We start from the raw sequence: 16,345 nt of genomic DNA, 5'->3' as shown, positions 1-16,345 counted from the left end.
GTTGGTTGGCGAGTGAAAGAGGGAGATGTCGGGATCAGAAGTTTCAATGTGGTTTTCATCTCGTTTTGCTGTTTCCCATCATCAGAGACAGAGCAGTGTCGTCTTACTACGAGATGCACAACGAAAATATGGAACAGGTGCTCCCTATCATGACTCAGCCCTTTGACTTCAAGCAGAAAAGGTTTGTTTTCTTTTCACGTAATTTTTGTTTTTATATGAATGATTATGTAATTTTGTCTGTGTAAACACAGATCTTCCCCATTATCTTTCTCTTTTCTTTATGTGTAATGATTTCTCAGTCATGAATATGTAAAGGGTGATACATATGGTATATGTGGAGTGATGGCCTAGAGGTAACGCATCCGCCAAGGAAGCGAGAGAATCTGAGCGTGCTGGTTCGAATCACGGCTCAGCCACCGATATTTTCTCCCCCTCCACTAGACCTTGAGTGGTGGTCTGGATGCTAGTCATTCGGTTGAGACAGTAAACCGAGGTCCCATGTGCAGCATGCACTTAGCGCACGTAAAAGAACCCACAGCAGCAGAAGGGTTGTCCCTGGCAAAATTCTGTAGAAAAATCCATTTCGATAGGAAAAAAGAAATTAAAAAACTGCATGCAGGAAAAAAATACAAAGAAAAAAAGGGTGGCGCTGTAGTGTAGCGACACGCTCTCCCTGGGGAGAGCAGCCCGAATTTCACATGGAGAAATCTGTTGTGATAAAAAGAAATACAAACATGGTTTATGTGGAGTGCTGGCCTAGTGGTAAGGCATCCGCCAAGGCAGCGAGAGAATCTGAGTGCACCGGTTCGAATCCCTCTGTCACCAGTATTTTCTCCCCCACCACTAGACCTTGAGTGGTGGTCTGGATGCTAGTCTATCGGATGAGATGATAAACTGAGGTCCCGTGTGCAGCATGCACTTAGCGCACATAAAAGAACCCACGGCAGCGAAAGGGTTGTCCCTAGCAAAATTCTGTAGAAAAATCTGCTTCGACAGGAAAACAGAAAAATTGCAAGCAGAAAAAAAACCCCAAAGGTGGAGCTCTCAGTGTAGCGACGCACTCTCCCTGGGAGAGAAATTTGATGTGACAAAAGAGTAATACATACACCTTCTGTGTGCGTGTGTGTGTGTGTGTGTTTGGTTGGTTGTATTTGTGTGTGTGTGTGTGTGTATTTTTATGTGTGTGTGTGTGTGTTTGTGGACTTAGTTACTTTGATTCCTCATGGTAGAATCCATAACATTGTGTAGGATGATGATTTATTAACATTTTTATACTAAAATTAAAGCTATTTATGCAGTAACTGACTGGCATGCTATTTAAAAAAAAGTATCATACTTGAACTAAATATAAGAAATGCCTGTCAATGAAAAGTACAAAAGATCCGATACTGAAACATACATGTTAATTCCTAAGTCACAATAAGATACATTATCATATACACTAGATTTGACACAGATAATCCAAACAGGGGCAGTGCATAAAAACCTGTACCCAAGACAAAAGTTGGCAGGGATAAGTCAACCAAAAATATGATTATTAAAAAAATATACAGTGAGATTATGATATCAATTACAGGAGCAAAAATATCTGTATGTGTACAGCCCAGTGCATGAAATAAAATGTCACTTTGTGAAAAAAAAAAAAAAAAATTGGAGCCTGAGTAAAGTGGATAAAATTTGACCAATTACATAAAATATTACGAAAAGACTAAATGAATAATTACAATGTACAAGCATTCAAATTACATTGTGTAGGGATACATCCCGGACATGGTCACATTTTTGGCAACTCACCTGTTCTATGTTCCTGATGTTTACCTATATTTCAGTGACTGATATTACTTTACTAATCTGTTATTATTTCCCATTTGAGTAAAGAACTAACACACACAGAACCACACACACAAGCACACACACACACACACACACACACACACACACACACACACACACACACACACACACACACACACACAAGCACACAAATGTCAACAAAAATAGAAATGACTCTAGCATATTATTTTATCTCCTACTAGTATGCTTTGTTGAAATATTGTTTAATTTTGACTAAAACCAAAACGACAAACTGTTGAACATATATTTTCAAAATATACTATGCATGAATGTTCATATCTCTGTGTGAGTGTGTGCGTGTATGTGTGCGCATTTGTGAGTGTGGGTTCTTTCAGTTTCTAGGTGTGTGCACATGGTGTCTTGTCATGTGTGTTTCAGGTCGACAATTCCCATGTGGGAAGAGCTGATGGTGTTCAACGAAAACTTTAACTACTTCATTCAGAGTTCCCCCAAAGCTTTGATGTTGTTTGAGGTGAGGGAGGCAAAATCTCAGCTCAATTGGCCAAATGAGCTAAGTAAGTTTGTGACCTGATACAAGTCTTCGTCAGATACAAAACATGAGTGTCAAAGAATTGATAGACAGACAGAAATACGAAAAAAAACTTAGCCGTATGAAGAGCACAGATCAGGAGTCAAGATGGCTGCTGGAGAAAGAGGAAGTTAGTCAGGGATACAGAGGGGAGGTAGCCTACTTCTGGGAGGTTATCGGCCATAGCTACTTTAGTTTTCTCTGCGTAGGCGGATAGTAGTTTGCACAGGACAGGAATCGGACTCCCTGCCGGAGTCTGCACTAGTGGGTCACGGTAAGAATGTTAGATAAACGTAATTTTAGGAAAGAAATTTCCTTTCATTCAACGCTTCCAGCCCCCAAAATGTGTAACTGGCAAGTTTGAATCCGAACTGTTGAGAAATAATCAGAGAAAGGCCCCCTTACAGAATGATTATGATGTATTATATGAAAACTGAGATTTTGTGACTGTATTATGTGGACTCTGTTGAAGTGGAAGAATTGCAGAAAATTTATGTTTTTAGACCATTATAAAGCCATAAGGTTTCTTGTAGATAGACTGATTTTGATATATGTATATATATATAATAAATGGTTGAGAGAATGAAAAGAAAAAAAAATTAGATGCAGTAATTCAGTAAGCATCAGTATTGAGCAGAATTCTCAGAAACTCCAATTTGACCTCTTGAAATATTTAGAACTGTAAAATCTTGAGAGTGTATATCTTTGCTTTCGATATGCTGTTGAACTGTAAACATGAGAGGTATGCCAGCCAGCCATTGTTACATGATTACGCATGTGTTTATTTATTCTGTTACAGCTTCGAGATTTTGTTAGTATGAACTCGACCAACAACAAATCAGAAACTGGTTGGCATCGAATCGCATGGGCATTTCTCAAGGTTTGTGTGAAACATAAATCAGAACTTTGAAATGGTCTATGATGTACTTTCTGTGCTGTTTTGCTCTGGCGATTTGGTAGGGAGATGTAAACAGTGGGATGGGAGCTAGCTGTCCATTCTGCAGTGTTATTTGACTATGTGGCCTTTTTAATATATTTTTTGTTTGGCTTTAAAGTATTGTTGTTGTTTTCCTTTTTTTTAATGATTTTTTGTAATCTGGGGATGATAAATTAAGCAGTATGGCTGGCGTCCTCAGCATGGCCTAGTCTTATTTGCCATTAGGAGGTAAATTAATAGTTGGGAAACTGTGTCATGAACTGTGTTTTGTGGGTTTGTTTTAGTGGGGTTTTTTGTTGTTGTAAATATGACATTTTTGTGTTGACACAGTTGAACATTTGTATGGTTTGACAGTCCTGATATAGCCCTATATGGTCAGCTGGACTACAAGCAGCAAAAATGAAAGGAAGCAGTCCAGCAGTGTTGTACAGACTATAAAGACAGTTTGTGACCATATATCTGTTTCTTTCTTTTGAATTTCAATACTGATGTAGTTGCTTTTGTATGCATGTTTATATTGTTATGTCTTGTTTGTGAGTAGTGGTGATAAGAGGACTGTTTTTTTGTTTGTTTGTTTGTTTGTTTGTTTTGGGGTTTTTTTTTGACATGTCATTTTTTTGGTTTGACTAACAGATTGTTGGAGGGAATGGGAAAATAAACGTGGGATCCAAACTACGTCTTCAGCTCTTCCAGATCCCTTCCAGGCGCTTCCCCAAGGGCGGCCAGCCAGAGGTATGTCACATTCTTGTGTACTGATGCACTTCCATGTTTTCTGCAAGGCTTCTTCCTCTTCTTCTTCTGCATTTGTGGGCCGCAAGGCCAATGTTCACTCTTATTTGCAAGTATTGTATTACTCTTTTTTTTTGTCACAACAGATTTCTCTGTGTGAAAGTCGGGTCGTTCTCCCCAGGGAGAGCGTGTCGCTCCACTGAGAGAGCCACCCATTTTTTTGTTGTTGTTTTTGCCTGCACAGTTGTTGTTTTTTTGTTTTGTTTTCCCAGCAAAGTGGATTTTTCTACAGAATTTGCAAGGGACAACCCTTTTGTTGCCGTGGGTTCTTTTTCATGCGCTACGTGCATGCTGCACAGGGGACCTTGGTTTATCGTCTCATCTGGATGACTAGCGTCCAGACCACAACTCAAGATTCTAGTGGAGGGGGAGAAAATACTGGCGACTGTGCTCAGATTCTCTCGCTTCTTAGGCGGCCGAGTTATCACCAGGCCATCACTCCAAGTGGGGACACTTTGTTCACAACGTTTTACACTGCCATGTTGGCAGCCATACTCCTGGTTTCCTGGGGTGTGCTTGCAAGGTTTGTTCTTGCTTTCCATAATGCACCAAAAGCAGACATGCATTACAGTATCTTTAATGTGTGAACTGGATCTTCTGCATGCATGTAGAATACACAGAGGTTCAGGCACCAGCATCTCTGCGCCTGGGAGTTAGGAAGCTGACCACTTTTAACCCACCAGGCACTGTGTGACCAGGGTTCAAATACTGGACCCTCAGGTTGAAAGTCCAGTGCTTTAACCACTTAGCTTTCTGTACTCGTCCTTCTGCTCGGCTGATGAATTCTGTGTTTTCTGTTACTTCTGCCATAAATGCACTAGACATCATGAGAGGGAAGGTTGTATTTATCAGATGTAGCAAAGTATCTTCTTCTTCTTCGTTCATGGGCTGCAACTCCTGTGTTCATTATTTATATACATGAGTGAGATTTTACATGTATGGCCATTTTTACCCAGCCATGTAGGCAGCTGTACTCCGTTTTCAGGGGATGTGCATGCTGGGTATGTTCTTGTTTTCATAAGCCACCGAATGTCAACATGGATTACAGGATCTTTAACGTGTGTATTTGATCTTCTGCTTGCGTATACACACGAAGGGGGTTCAGGCACTTGCAGGTCTGTGCTGCACATAATTATTTTGACCTGGGAGATCAGAAAAAATCTCCACCCTTTACCCACTAGGCGCCGTCAGCGAGATTTGAACCCGGGACCCTCAGATTGAAAGTCCAACGTTTTAACTACTTGGCTATTGCATCCGTCATAGCCAAGTATAAATGAGGTTATATTTATCAGATATGGAACATGGGATGAACTGTTCGTTAAGAAATGCTAATTAACTAATTTCTCAAATATCTGTGCAGAGAGTGATTTGAACATTCTCAAAGTCTGTGTAACAATGCTCAAATCTCTCTGCACATTTTAAACTTGAAATTGCATGAACAGAATATGATGTTGGCATGAATCAAAAGTTCCAAACAAACACTACGAAGTGGTTGATATTTTCCTGTTTTGTGTGTGTGTGTGTGCGTGTGTGTGTGTGTGTGTGTGTAGGTTTACAACTGGTGGAAAAGCCAGCAGCGCTCACCCTACCCCTCTACGCTGTACGTCACCCTGAAGAGCATTGTGCCACCGGACAACGTTGAGCCCTCACTGCGATCCATGTTCGCCACGCAACAGGCAGGTTCACTTCTCCCTGGTTTGTTATACCAGTATCAGTATCATTGTCAGTAACTCAAGGAGGTATCACTGCGTTCGGACAAATCCATATACGCTACACCACATCATGCTAAGCAGATGCCTGACCAGCAACGTAACTCAACGCGCTTAGTCAGGCCTTGAGAAAAAAATTATATATAAATTTTTTTATAAATATATATATATATATATGAATAAATAAATGATTGAATAGATAATTTATTATTAAGAAAAAGAAAAAAAGAGTAATAATAATAAATGAATAGAAATTTAAAGACAATAATGATAATAAATAGACAAACAAGCAAATAAATGTAAAACACACACACAGACACACACACACAAACACACACACAGACACACACACACACACACACACACACACACACACACACACACACACACACACACACACACACATGCACCACAGACATGAAGAAAAACAACAACAACAACATGCAGTTCCACATTTCATTGTGTTCGTGTTTAACGTCAACACCAAACTCAGGTGACCTGGCAGACATTGATATGCAGTTTCTTAGGAAAATGGGTGGTGATGGGACCTTCTGTGTCTTTGTACAACATGTAATTGACTTGAGGGGAAAAAGCTGTATTGTTTGTGTCCTGTAAGTAGTGGGTTTCAGTTATATAAAAAATGAAAGTTTCTCTTCAGCCCAGATTTTGCCCTGATAGAATAAGTGATGGGTTTATAGAAAAGGAAACGTTTTTCAGTAAATTGTGGTTGTTTATTTTTTTAATAATTTACAATATGCCCTTGACCTTTAAAAAAAATCCAGAGAAAATGACAATATTGTTTACCATGGACACACACACAAAACTGAATGCCGGGTTATTATTACGATAGACTCATATTGTTTTTGCACAAGTGAGTCAAAAGCAAAAAAAAAATAAATAAAAAAGGTGAGAAAACTTGACTTGACAAGACATAACGTCACTCACTGTCTTCACGGCCGGCAGGAGCAAGGCGCAATGACGTACGAAGACCTGAAGCGCAGCATGAACTGGGACTCCAAGGCCCACAAACTGGAGGCCCGACCCCTGACCTCCTGGAGCCGCCTCTTCGGCCAGCTGTGTCGCATCCCCAACAGCCTCATCCTCACGCTGCCGGCTCGCAAGAAAGGCTGCTTTGTCATCAAGTTCTCCCATGACGGCAGGTTGGTCTTTTTTGCTGTGTGTGGATTTAATCAAAATCATGTTCAGAGATGCCAACTGTTACGATTTCAAGGTGTTTTGTTACACTCCGTTGCAGTTTGTTCCAATCAAATCATGATCAGAGATGCCAACTGTTAACGATTTTTGCGGTATTTTGTTGTTATGCTCAATTGCAGTTTTGTTCCAACATCAAAATTGTTCTGATGAGTTCATTTTCGACTACATAACAACTTGCTGTCACATGCTTTCCTGTCGTAACATGACCCAGACAGCTCTAGACCTGTCGATCACAAGGCCAGGGGAGTCGCAACTAAGCTTGGTCTCATGCAGTGATGCTCAGCTAATCACGTGTGTGTTCATACATTGAAACAGCATTGAGTGGACAGATCAGAGTCTGAGTGTTCCTTTCAGATTCAAAATGTTCCTTCCAAACTTCCTGTTTGTTCCTGCAGACACTTTGACAGGGTTGGCATCTCTGTGTGTTGCTTGTAGCCCCAGTGACAACAACAGAGCCATTTCAGGGCCGAATACCTGTCAGGTATTGAAACCAGTCAAAGAGTTAAAAGATCAATTAGAGCCCCGTTAAAAAGACCAGTGCACTCATGTCTCGCTTGGTACACTGATTAACGGGTGTACAGGTGTAATGCTGATGTTTGTGTGTGTGCGTTTTGAGTGTGTATATATAAAAACAAAAAAATTTTCTATGATGTAAGCATATTGTATATGTGTTGTGAGGGGAGCGTGCATGCAACTATAATAATGATAATAATGGACATCTATTGAGCACTTTCCTCCCTTAAAGAGAGCTCAAAGTGCTTTATAATAAACATTAAACACACACACACACACACACACACACACACACACACACAGAGAATCTATAGATGCATGTGGTTAATCAGCACAAGTATGTATGTGAGCGCATAACCGCAGATAAATGTTAAGTGCATAGACTGATTCACTTTTCTCTGTGTGTTTGTGTGTGTGAGTATGTGTGTGTTTGTGTCTGCGTTTGTGCGTGTGCGTTTGTGTGTGTGCGTATGTATGTGTGTGTTTGTGTGTGCGGATGTATGTGTGTGTTTGTGTGTGTGTGGATGTATGTATATGTATGTATGTGAATGCAGGAGCTTGGCATGTGCCTGTGGAAGCAGTGATGGCTATCCTATTCTCATATATGAGGTAAGGTTATATGTTTTTGCAATGTTTATCCTTTTAGAGAAGAGGGGGGGCTTGGGGGAAGCACCCAAAGGCTATTTTCTGCTTTTTGCTGATTTCTTACTCACATGGGCATGCATGTCGATTCTCGGTGACTGTCGGCTAAAAGCATTAATCTGCTGATGTGATTTTTTTTTTTTTTAAGTGATAGATTTGAAGCTCTTTACTCTTTCTTTTTCTTTTCTTTTTTTTTTCTTTCTTTTTCACAACACCTATCCTTTTAGACAGTGGGGACCATGCACATGTGCATTCATGCAGGTTTTTCATGTCTTTTAGCCTAGGCATGAATGAATAGTCCATTCGGTTCGGTTCAGTTCAGTTCAGTTCAGTCACTCAAGGAGGCGTCACAGCATTCGGACAAATCCATATACGCTGCACCACATTTACAAAGCAGATGCCTGACCAGCAGCATAACCTGAAATGCTTAGTCAGTCCTTTCATTTTTCATTTAAGGATTGAAGGCTTTTTTTTACAATTTTTCTCTTTTTTTTTTATAATCTTTTTTTCGAAAATTAGTATAATTATTAATTTTTTAACAAGGCTTGTTCTCAACTAAATCAGTTTCATAGAGCACTTTGCTGCTTATTTTATGAGTGTGTAAATTGCTTAGAGCTTTTTCGTAAGCAGGAAGATGCACTACATAATCATAAGCATCAGTAAAGAGACTGATTCTAGTATATATAAAAAAAATTAAGTTATTGTTTTGTTGTCTCCCTTTACCAGGTTCCTTCAGGCGATTTGAAGATGGAGCTCCATGGCCACTTCAGTCTGGTCTACGACCTGTCCTGGTCGCGGAAAGACACGCATCTCATGTCCGCCTCGGCTGACGGCACTGTCAGGTCTGTTGTCACTTTGTTTTGGTGGTGGTGGTGGTGGTGGTAGTGAAATTGACAGAAAATGACAAACAGGAAATAAACAGTTAAAAGATCTTTTTTTCCCCCCAGTACTTGATTCAAATCTTACTTTGCCAACTGGCCAAGTTTGAAGTAGGAAATTCCCCGAAAACAGAGTATGGCTGCCTACATGGTGAGGTAAAAACGGTCATACACGTAAAAGCCTACTCGTGTGCATACGAGTGAACGTGGGAGTTGCAGCCCACAAACGCAGAAGAAGAAGAAGAAATAGGAAATACTGATGACACATAGAGCTGGTCAGAGTTTGATTCAGAGTACTAGAAGAACATTATGGACACCGTGTATGAATGTATGTGTATTGGTGTATGTGTGTGTGTGTGTGTGCGCGCGCATACGTATGTCTGTGTACATTCTTGTGTGTAGTTGGTTTTTTTTTATATTGCTTTTGCAAAACTGTTGTGAATCTAAAGAAGCTAGTTTAAACTGTACAGGATGACACATACACTAGTCGCAGAAGTTGTTACCTTTCTTGTATTCACTTTGGGACATTTTCAAGCATATTGAACTTGTTTGGCTGTGATCAGACGATCGGATTTGCTCAAGCACAGTAGTATTTTGCATTTCCATTTATGACAATTTTTAGAGATGTGTAGTTGTTGTGTTTTTTTTAAAGAGTTTGCAGAAGCATTAGATTAGAAAAATGAATTGTACTTGAACGAAGCTTGGGTGCAGGATTTAACTCACTCAGTACGGCCAGCCCTATCTTCTCCTCTACACAGACCCCTCGGATGTCCAGTGGGTGTCTGAATGACCCAACATTTAGCTTCCGTCGTTAGAATTGTGGTATTCTTTGTCAACATTCACTTCTTCAGTATAAGAGCCTTCCGCTTGCAATATTTTGATGATGGTAACTGGGGTGAAACGCTGTTAACATCGTCTCTTTCGCCATTCGTATGGAGAGAGTTATAGTATGAAATGTGTACAAAGTTTTAACTGTATAGTTTTGTCTGTATGATTTAAAAGTATGAAATGTGTACAAAGTTATAATAAAACTAGATAGTTGTTATAGTTTTGTCTGTAGGATCGAAAGTATGAAAAGTGTACAAAGTTATGAAATAACTATATTACATTATCTTTTTGGATGAGACAATAAACCAAGATCCTGTGTGCAGCATGCAGTTTGGGCATATAAAAGAACCCATGGCAGCAAAAGGGGGTATCCCTGGCAAAAGCCACTTTAAAATATTCACTTTGATGATAAAACAAATACACTTGCAGACAGAGGAAAAGAAAAGAAAGAAGAAGAAAAAAAGGTGTCCACTGCATTCTGGTGACCATACTCCCTCTAGGAACAGCAGCCTGAATTTCACATCGAGAGCTCTGTTGTGACCACAAAAAAAAAATAACACAGTGTCAGGAATAAGATTGCTGTTACATATAAAAATGTAACAAAATGCCCAGGCTCACACCTTCCGCTACCAATACCAACCAAGGACAATAACGAAATCATTTTTATCTTCATTTCTTGCACGTTTATTCACTTATTATTTCAGATGTTTAGAAATGACGTACCCCTCTTCCCACAACAAATTTAATCACAAACACATTCTTACTGCTGTCCTAACGCTCTCTCATTCAGTTCAAATCCTAACCTACTTCATAAATTTCAAATCACTCTAGACATAATGAAAGACAAGCTCAGACGAAGAACCAAAAACTTACATTTTGCATCCAAAGGAGGGAGTCGGCTAAACAAAATAACACATGGAGGGTTGCTGGTGCTCTACAGCCTGGTACTTCAAATTCCAGATACACTCATCCTACTTTCATCCTACAACATTCTCTCTACAAATTTCATACTCGCATCTCTCTCTCTCATACAAAAAAATGAAGCGGAACCGTTGACTGCACATCCCAACTTCCGACTCTCCAGTCCGACCAATCAACGGGAGCACACAAAAATCGTGCAGTTTGCTCCCTGACACACAGTACAAGCCCATGTAAGTACAGGGTTCTCAAAAAGTTAAGGACCAGTTGGGAACTTGCACACTTGTGTTTTTTTTTTTTTTCTTTGGTGTCATAGTGAAATGACGCTGAATTTCTGGCCAACATGTGTTTGCATGCGTCCAGTATAATGGAGTGATGGCCTAGCGGTAATGCGTCCGTCTAGGAAGCGAGAGAATCTGAGTGCACTCGTTCAAATCAGGGCACAGTCACCAGTATTTTCTCCCTCCCCCCCCACACGCCCCCATGGCCCACTCCACTAGACCTTGAGTGGTGGTCTGGACACTAGTTTATTCAGATGAAACTGATAAACCGAGGTCCCGTGTGCAGCATGCATTTAGCACATGTAAAAGAACCCATGGCAACAGAAGGGTTGTCCCTGGCAAAATTATGTAGAAAAATCCACTACATTAGGAAAACAAATAAAACTGCAGGCAGGAAAAAAAAAAAAAGAAAAAAAGGGTGGCGCTGTCAGTGCAGCAACTCACTCTCCCTGTGGAGAGCAGCCCAAATTTCATACAGAGAAATCTGTTGTGACAAAAAGAGTAATACAATACAATACACTGGGCACCACTCAACCCAGAGGTGCTTTCTTGCATGTGCACTTCCATTCTTTTTTCTTTTCTTTTTTTTTTTTATACGAAGAAAAAACATAGCTATTATTTATAAACCACTTCATATAACAATTTTTGGTTGAAACGCCCAATTTAAAAAAAAAAAAAAATTATCAAGCTGTCCATTGTGTTTGTATGCCTGAAACAGCCTTTTTCGTATACAGTGAGGGGCCTTTCTTACACCATTATGCAGCTAGCATGATGTAAAACATTCATTTTCTAGATTTTTTAACGTTTTGTGAAAACATAATTGCTTTTATGAGGTGGTTCTTAACTTTTTGTGAATGCTGTAGTTGGCGTGAAGCTTTACAGTTAAATGTTTGGTATTTATCATTTATACTTAAATGTCAGAGACCAAACCCCAACAGCTTTTCACACATGGTCATTTGCACAACAGGCTGCCTACCTGGGTAGAGCCAGCTGACAGCTGCCTAAAGGTGCTCATCATTTATTTCCTGTGTCATTTAGTCAGGTTTTCAATCACACACACACACACACACACACACATACAAATACATATCAGAGCGGATTTTTTATAATCAGATTTCGCCAGGGACAACCCTTTTTTGTTGCTGTGGGTTCTTTATATATATGATAGTCAGTCGTGTCCGACTATGACCATCAGAACAGCAGAGGAGGCAACTGCTGTTCCGACTATTTGGGCTAGAATTTGATTATAGTGGAGAGTGTCTTGCCCAAGTTACATCCCCACTCTCTTGGCCAAGAGGGTTTTAGGACAGTTGGCGTTGGGATGGTTCCCAAAGGCCAAATAGCCCACAAGGCTGCAGCACTAAGAACCAGTGCAATTTTGCCTCCTAGTTTGAGAGTCATAGTCCTTCACAACAGACTAAGCTGTAAATGATTTCCCATTGACTGGAGAAACCATTGAACTTTAACATGTGCTAAATACATGCTGTACACGGGACCTCGGTTTATTGGGTCATCTTAACAACTAGCATCCAGACCTCCTCTGAAGGTCTAGTGGAGAGAGGGAGAAAATTCTGGTAGGTGTGGGATTTTCTCACTTCCTCGGTGGACGCATTACCCCTGGTCCACAGTTGTTTGCCTTCCACCTGTACTGTAAGATAACATTTTGGTGGACTTTCAGTCTGAGGGTCCCAGGTTCGAATCTCGGTGACGGTGCCTGGTGGGTAAAGGGTGGAGATTTTTCTGATCTCCTAGGTCAACAAATGTGCAGACCTGCTAGTGCCTGAACCCCCTTCATGTGTATACGCACTCAGAAGATAAATACGCACATTTGAGATGCTGAAATCCATGTCGGCGTTCGATGGGTTATGGAAACAAGAACATACCCAGCATGCACACCCCTGAAATTGGAGTATGGCTGCAAACAAGTATAATGTTACATATCTTTCTGAGTGTGTATGTGTGCGTACCTGAAATCTGATTGAATGATACAGGAAATGAATGATGAGCGCCCAGTGGCAGCCATCAGTGGGCTTTACCCAGGTAGGCAGCCTGTTGTGTGTTTGTAAAGCGCTTAGAGCTTGGTTTCTGACCAAAGATAGGTGCTATTTGTATTTGTGTTTTTGTATTTCTTTTCATCACAACAGAATTCTCTCACCCGGGGAGAGCGCGTCACTACACTACAGCGCCACCCTTTTTTTGTGTGTGTATTTTTTCCTTCATGCAGTTTTATTTGTTTTTCTTATCAAAGTGGAGTTTTCTACAGAATTTTGCCAGGAACAACCTTTTTGTTGCCGTGGGTTCTTTTACGTGCGCTAAGTGCATGCTGCACAGGGGTCCTCGGTTTATCGTCTCATCCGAATGACTGGTGTCCAGACCACCACTCAAGGTTTAGTGGAGGGGGAGAAAATATGGGCGGCTGAGTGCACTCAGATTCTCTGGCTTCCTAGGCGGACGCGTTACCTCTAGGCCATCACTGCGCATATCGATTAAAAAAAACAACAACCCATTTTGTTGTTGGTCAGAACGTGGAACATTGTGGAGGAGAAGGGGACAGCGGAGAAGGTGCTGCCCCACCCAGGGTTTGTGTACTGCTGTGAGTACCACCCCCGCCTGGACAGCATTGCTGTGTCCGGCTGTTACGACCAGGTGCTCAGGGTCTGGGACCTCAGCCAGCCTGAAGGGGGACAAGTGAGTGTGTGTAGTGTGTGTGTGTGTGGGGGGGGGGGGTGTTGGGGGGGGTATGTGTGTGTGTGTGTGTGGGGGGGTGTTGGGGGGGTATGTGTGTGTGTGTGGGAGGGTGTGTTGGGGGTGGGTATGTGTGTGTGTGTGGGGGGGGGGCTGTTGGGGGGGGTATGTGTGTGTGTGGGAGGGTGTGTTGGTGGGGGGGTATGTGTGTGTGTATGTGGGGGGGTGTTGGGGGGGGGTGTGTGTGTGTGTGTGTGGGGGGGGGTTGTGTAATTAGTGTGTGTGTGTGATGTGTTTGTGTGTGTGTGTCATGTGTGTGTGTCTTGTGTGTGTTTTTGTGTATGTGTCGTGTGTGTGTGTGTGTGTGTGTGTGTGTGTGTTGCAGTGTGTCTGGTGATTGTGTATGTGTATGTATGTATGTGTGCTCTGTTTGCACTTACATGTCTTACATGTGCATGAAGGTACGCCTGCATAACTGCCTTGTTGTTCAGTAAGTGTGAATTTGAACACAGGCAACAGCAACATATTTTTTATAGGCGATTTTCTCAGAAAAACCAGTGGGAAAAAAGTACAGAAAAACAAAATATGAAATCACTTGGATATGTTTGTTGTAATCCATAGATGAAGGAAATGAGTCACAAAATATCCCTACTGTTTCTATGTACACTGAAGTTAAACATGAACTATGATGATGATGTGGTGGTCAGTGAATGCTCACATTGTGATGAACTTTGAGAAATAAGTTTTCCATTCCAGCTGATGCAAGAGATTGAGGATCACCATGGCTACATCAACTCCATTTGTTTTGACGATGACGAAGGGCAGAAGATGTATTCAGCAGATAGTGTGGGTGTCGTCAACATCTGGAATGTCTACGTCACCGATGAACCAGATCGCAGGCGTAAGTGTGTTTGATTGATTGATACGAATACTTAGCGCCTCACCCTCTTATTGTCGGTCAGAGACCCAAGCTCTAAGCATTTTACCTACGCATGGCCTTGTTCACACTTAGCGTTTTACAGTGTCATTTGCACAACAGGCTGCCTACCTAGGTAAAGCTAACTGACAGCTGCATTTAGGTGTTCATCACATGCTGGTCGAAGTTGAGTATACTGTCTGGGAAGTTAGAGCTTTTTCTGTTGAAAGTCATCTTTTGTTTGATTTTTTCATGTATGTGTTAACTCACTCAGTACGGCCAGTCCTCTCTTCTCTTCAACACAGACCCCTCGGATGTCCAGTGGGTGTCTGAATGACCCAACCTTTATCTTCCGTCGTCAGAATTGTGGTATTCTTTGTTAACATTCACCTCTTCAGTATAAGAGCCTTCCGCTTGCAATATTTTGATGATGGTAATTGGGGTAAAACGCTGTTAACGTCGTCTCTTTCGCCGTTCGTATGGAGAGAGTTAACATTAAGTAGAAAGCAGATGTCTGTAATGTTTTGGTGGTGTGTTGTTTTTTTTTGTTTGTTTGTTTTTTTAGTAAAGGGGTTGAATGGAAAGTCTGCAATGCAACATTGACTCGCAAACATATTACTCAAATTTATTTTTGTAAATATTATTTGCAACTGTGTTTTAAAGTGTGCTCTTTTGTAACTCTTCTTCTCCCTTGGCTGCATTTGAGAGCTGGACTTTAGTTTCAGTTTCAGTAGCTCAAGGAGGCGTTACTGCGTTTAGACAAATCCATATACGCTACACCACATCTGCCAAACAGATGCCTGACCAGCAGCGTAATCCAACGCGCTTAGTCAGGCCTTGAGAAAAAAAAAAAAAAAATGGCGGTTGTTACCCACTGTGTAGGCAGCCACACCCTATTTTCAGGGCATGATTGCATGTTTGGCATCTTTGTTTTTCTGTGACCCACTCAGTTTAGACATGAATTTCTGGACGTTTAGCATGCACAATTGATTTTCTACATGTATATTATAACACACTAAAGCTTTGATGGCACAAACATATTTGTTGATATTGGAGATCAGAAAGAAAAGAAAAGAATATCCACATTCAGTAATGGAAAGTGCGAGGGAAAAATGTGAAGCCCTTTAGAAAAAAAAATTCTTTTTCAGTGTGTGTGGGGTTTTTTTTTCTTTATAAAACTACATTGAAAAAAATGTTAGATAGTATGCAGTTACTATTAATATAAGTGTTGCATGTCTGTATGTCTACCACAGTGTTTAATTTGAACAAATATGTTTGGGGGAAAAAATCCACATTTCAACCCACCACATGTGTATCCACACTAAGGAGATTATGACATAAACATTTGTGTTGACATGTGAGATTAGGAGAAAAAAAAATCCACTTGGATTTGAACCATACATCTCTTGGATTTGTGCAATGGAAATATAGTGCTCTGGGTGCCCTTCCATTCATACACAGAGAACGTTTTATGTAAAAACACAGATACACGCTTAATTTTTTTTTAAAGTCATATTCATTCACATAAGCCTATTACTCTCAAACTATGCGGCAAGAATGCACTGGCTCAAAGTGCTGCAGCTTTGGGGGCTAGTTGGCCTCCGGGGACTATCCCAGCGCCGACTCCCCTAAAACCCTCTTGGCTGAGAGA

General features: G+C 40.9%; 1 protein-coding gene across 1 annotated transcript in view; it reads left to right on the top strand.

The window, feature by feature from the left end:
- LOC143280009 (jouberin-like) overlaps positions 1-16,345 on the top strand; it is a 60,956-nt gene that overhangs the window by 9,940 nt on the left and 34,671 nt on the right. The window contains exons 10-19 of the mRNA XM_076584450.1: positions 86-181; positions 2,233-2,326; positions 3,183-3,263; positions 3,954-4,052; positions 5,660-5,785; positions 6,782-6,978; positions 8,101-8,155; positions 8,915-9,030; positions 13,616-13,781; positions 14,535-14,679. Coding sequence (XP_076440565.1) covers positions 86-181; positions 2,233-2,326; positions 3,183-3,263; positions 3,954-4,052; positions 5,660-5,785; positions 6,782-6,978; positions 8,101-8,155; positions 8,915-9,030; positions 13,616-13,781; positions 14,535-14,679 — 1,175 coding nt within the window. The remainder of the gene's footprint in view (positions 1-85; positions 182-2,232; positions 2,327-3,182; positions 3,264-3,953; positions 4,053-5,659; positions 5,786-6,781; positions 6,979-8,100; positions 8,156-8,914; positions 9,031-13,615; positions 13,782-14,534; positions 14,680-16,345) is intronic.

This window comes from Babylonia areolata, chromosome 3, assembly GCF_041734735.1.
Source record: "Babylonia areolata isolate BAREFJ2019XMU chromosome 3, ASM4173473v1, whole genome shotgun sequence".
NCBI classification, from domain to species: domain Eukaryota; kingdom Metazoa; phylum Mollusca; class Gastropoda; order Neogastropoda; family Buccinidae; genus Babylonia; species Babylonia areolata.
Note: the sequence above shows the minus strand (reverse complement) of the source record. Positions and strands in the feature narration are given on the sequence as shown.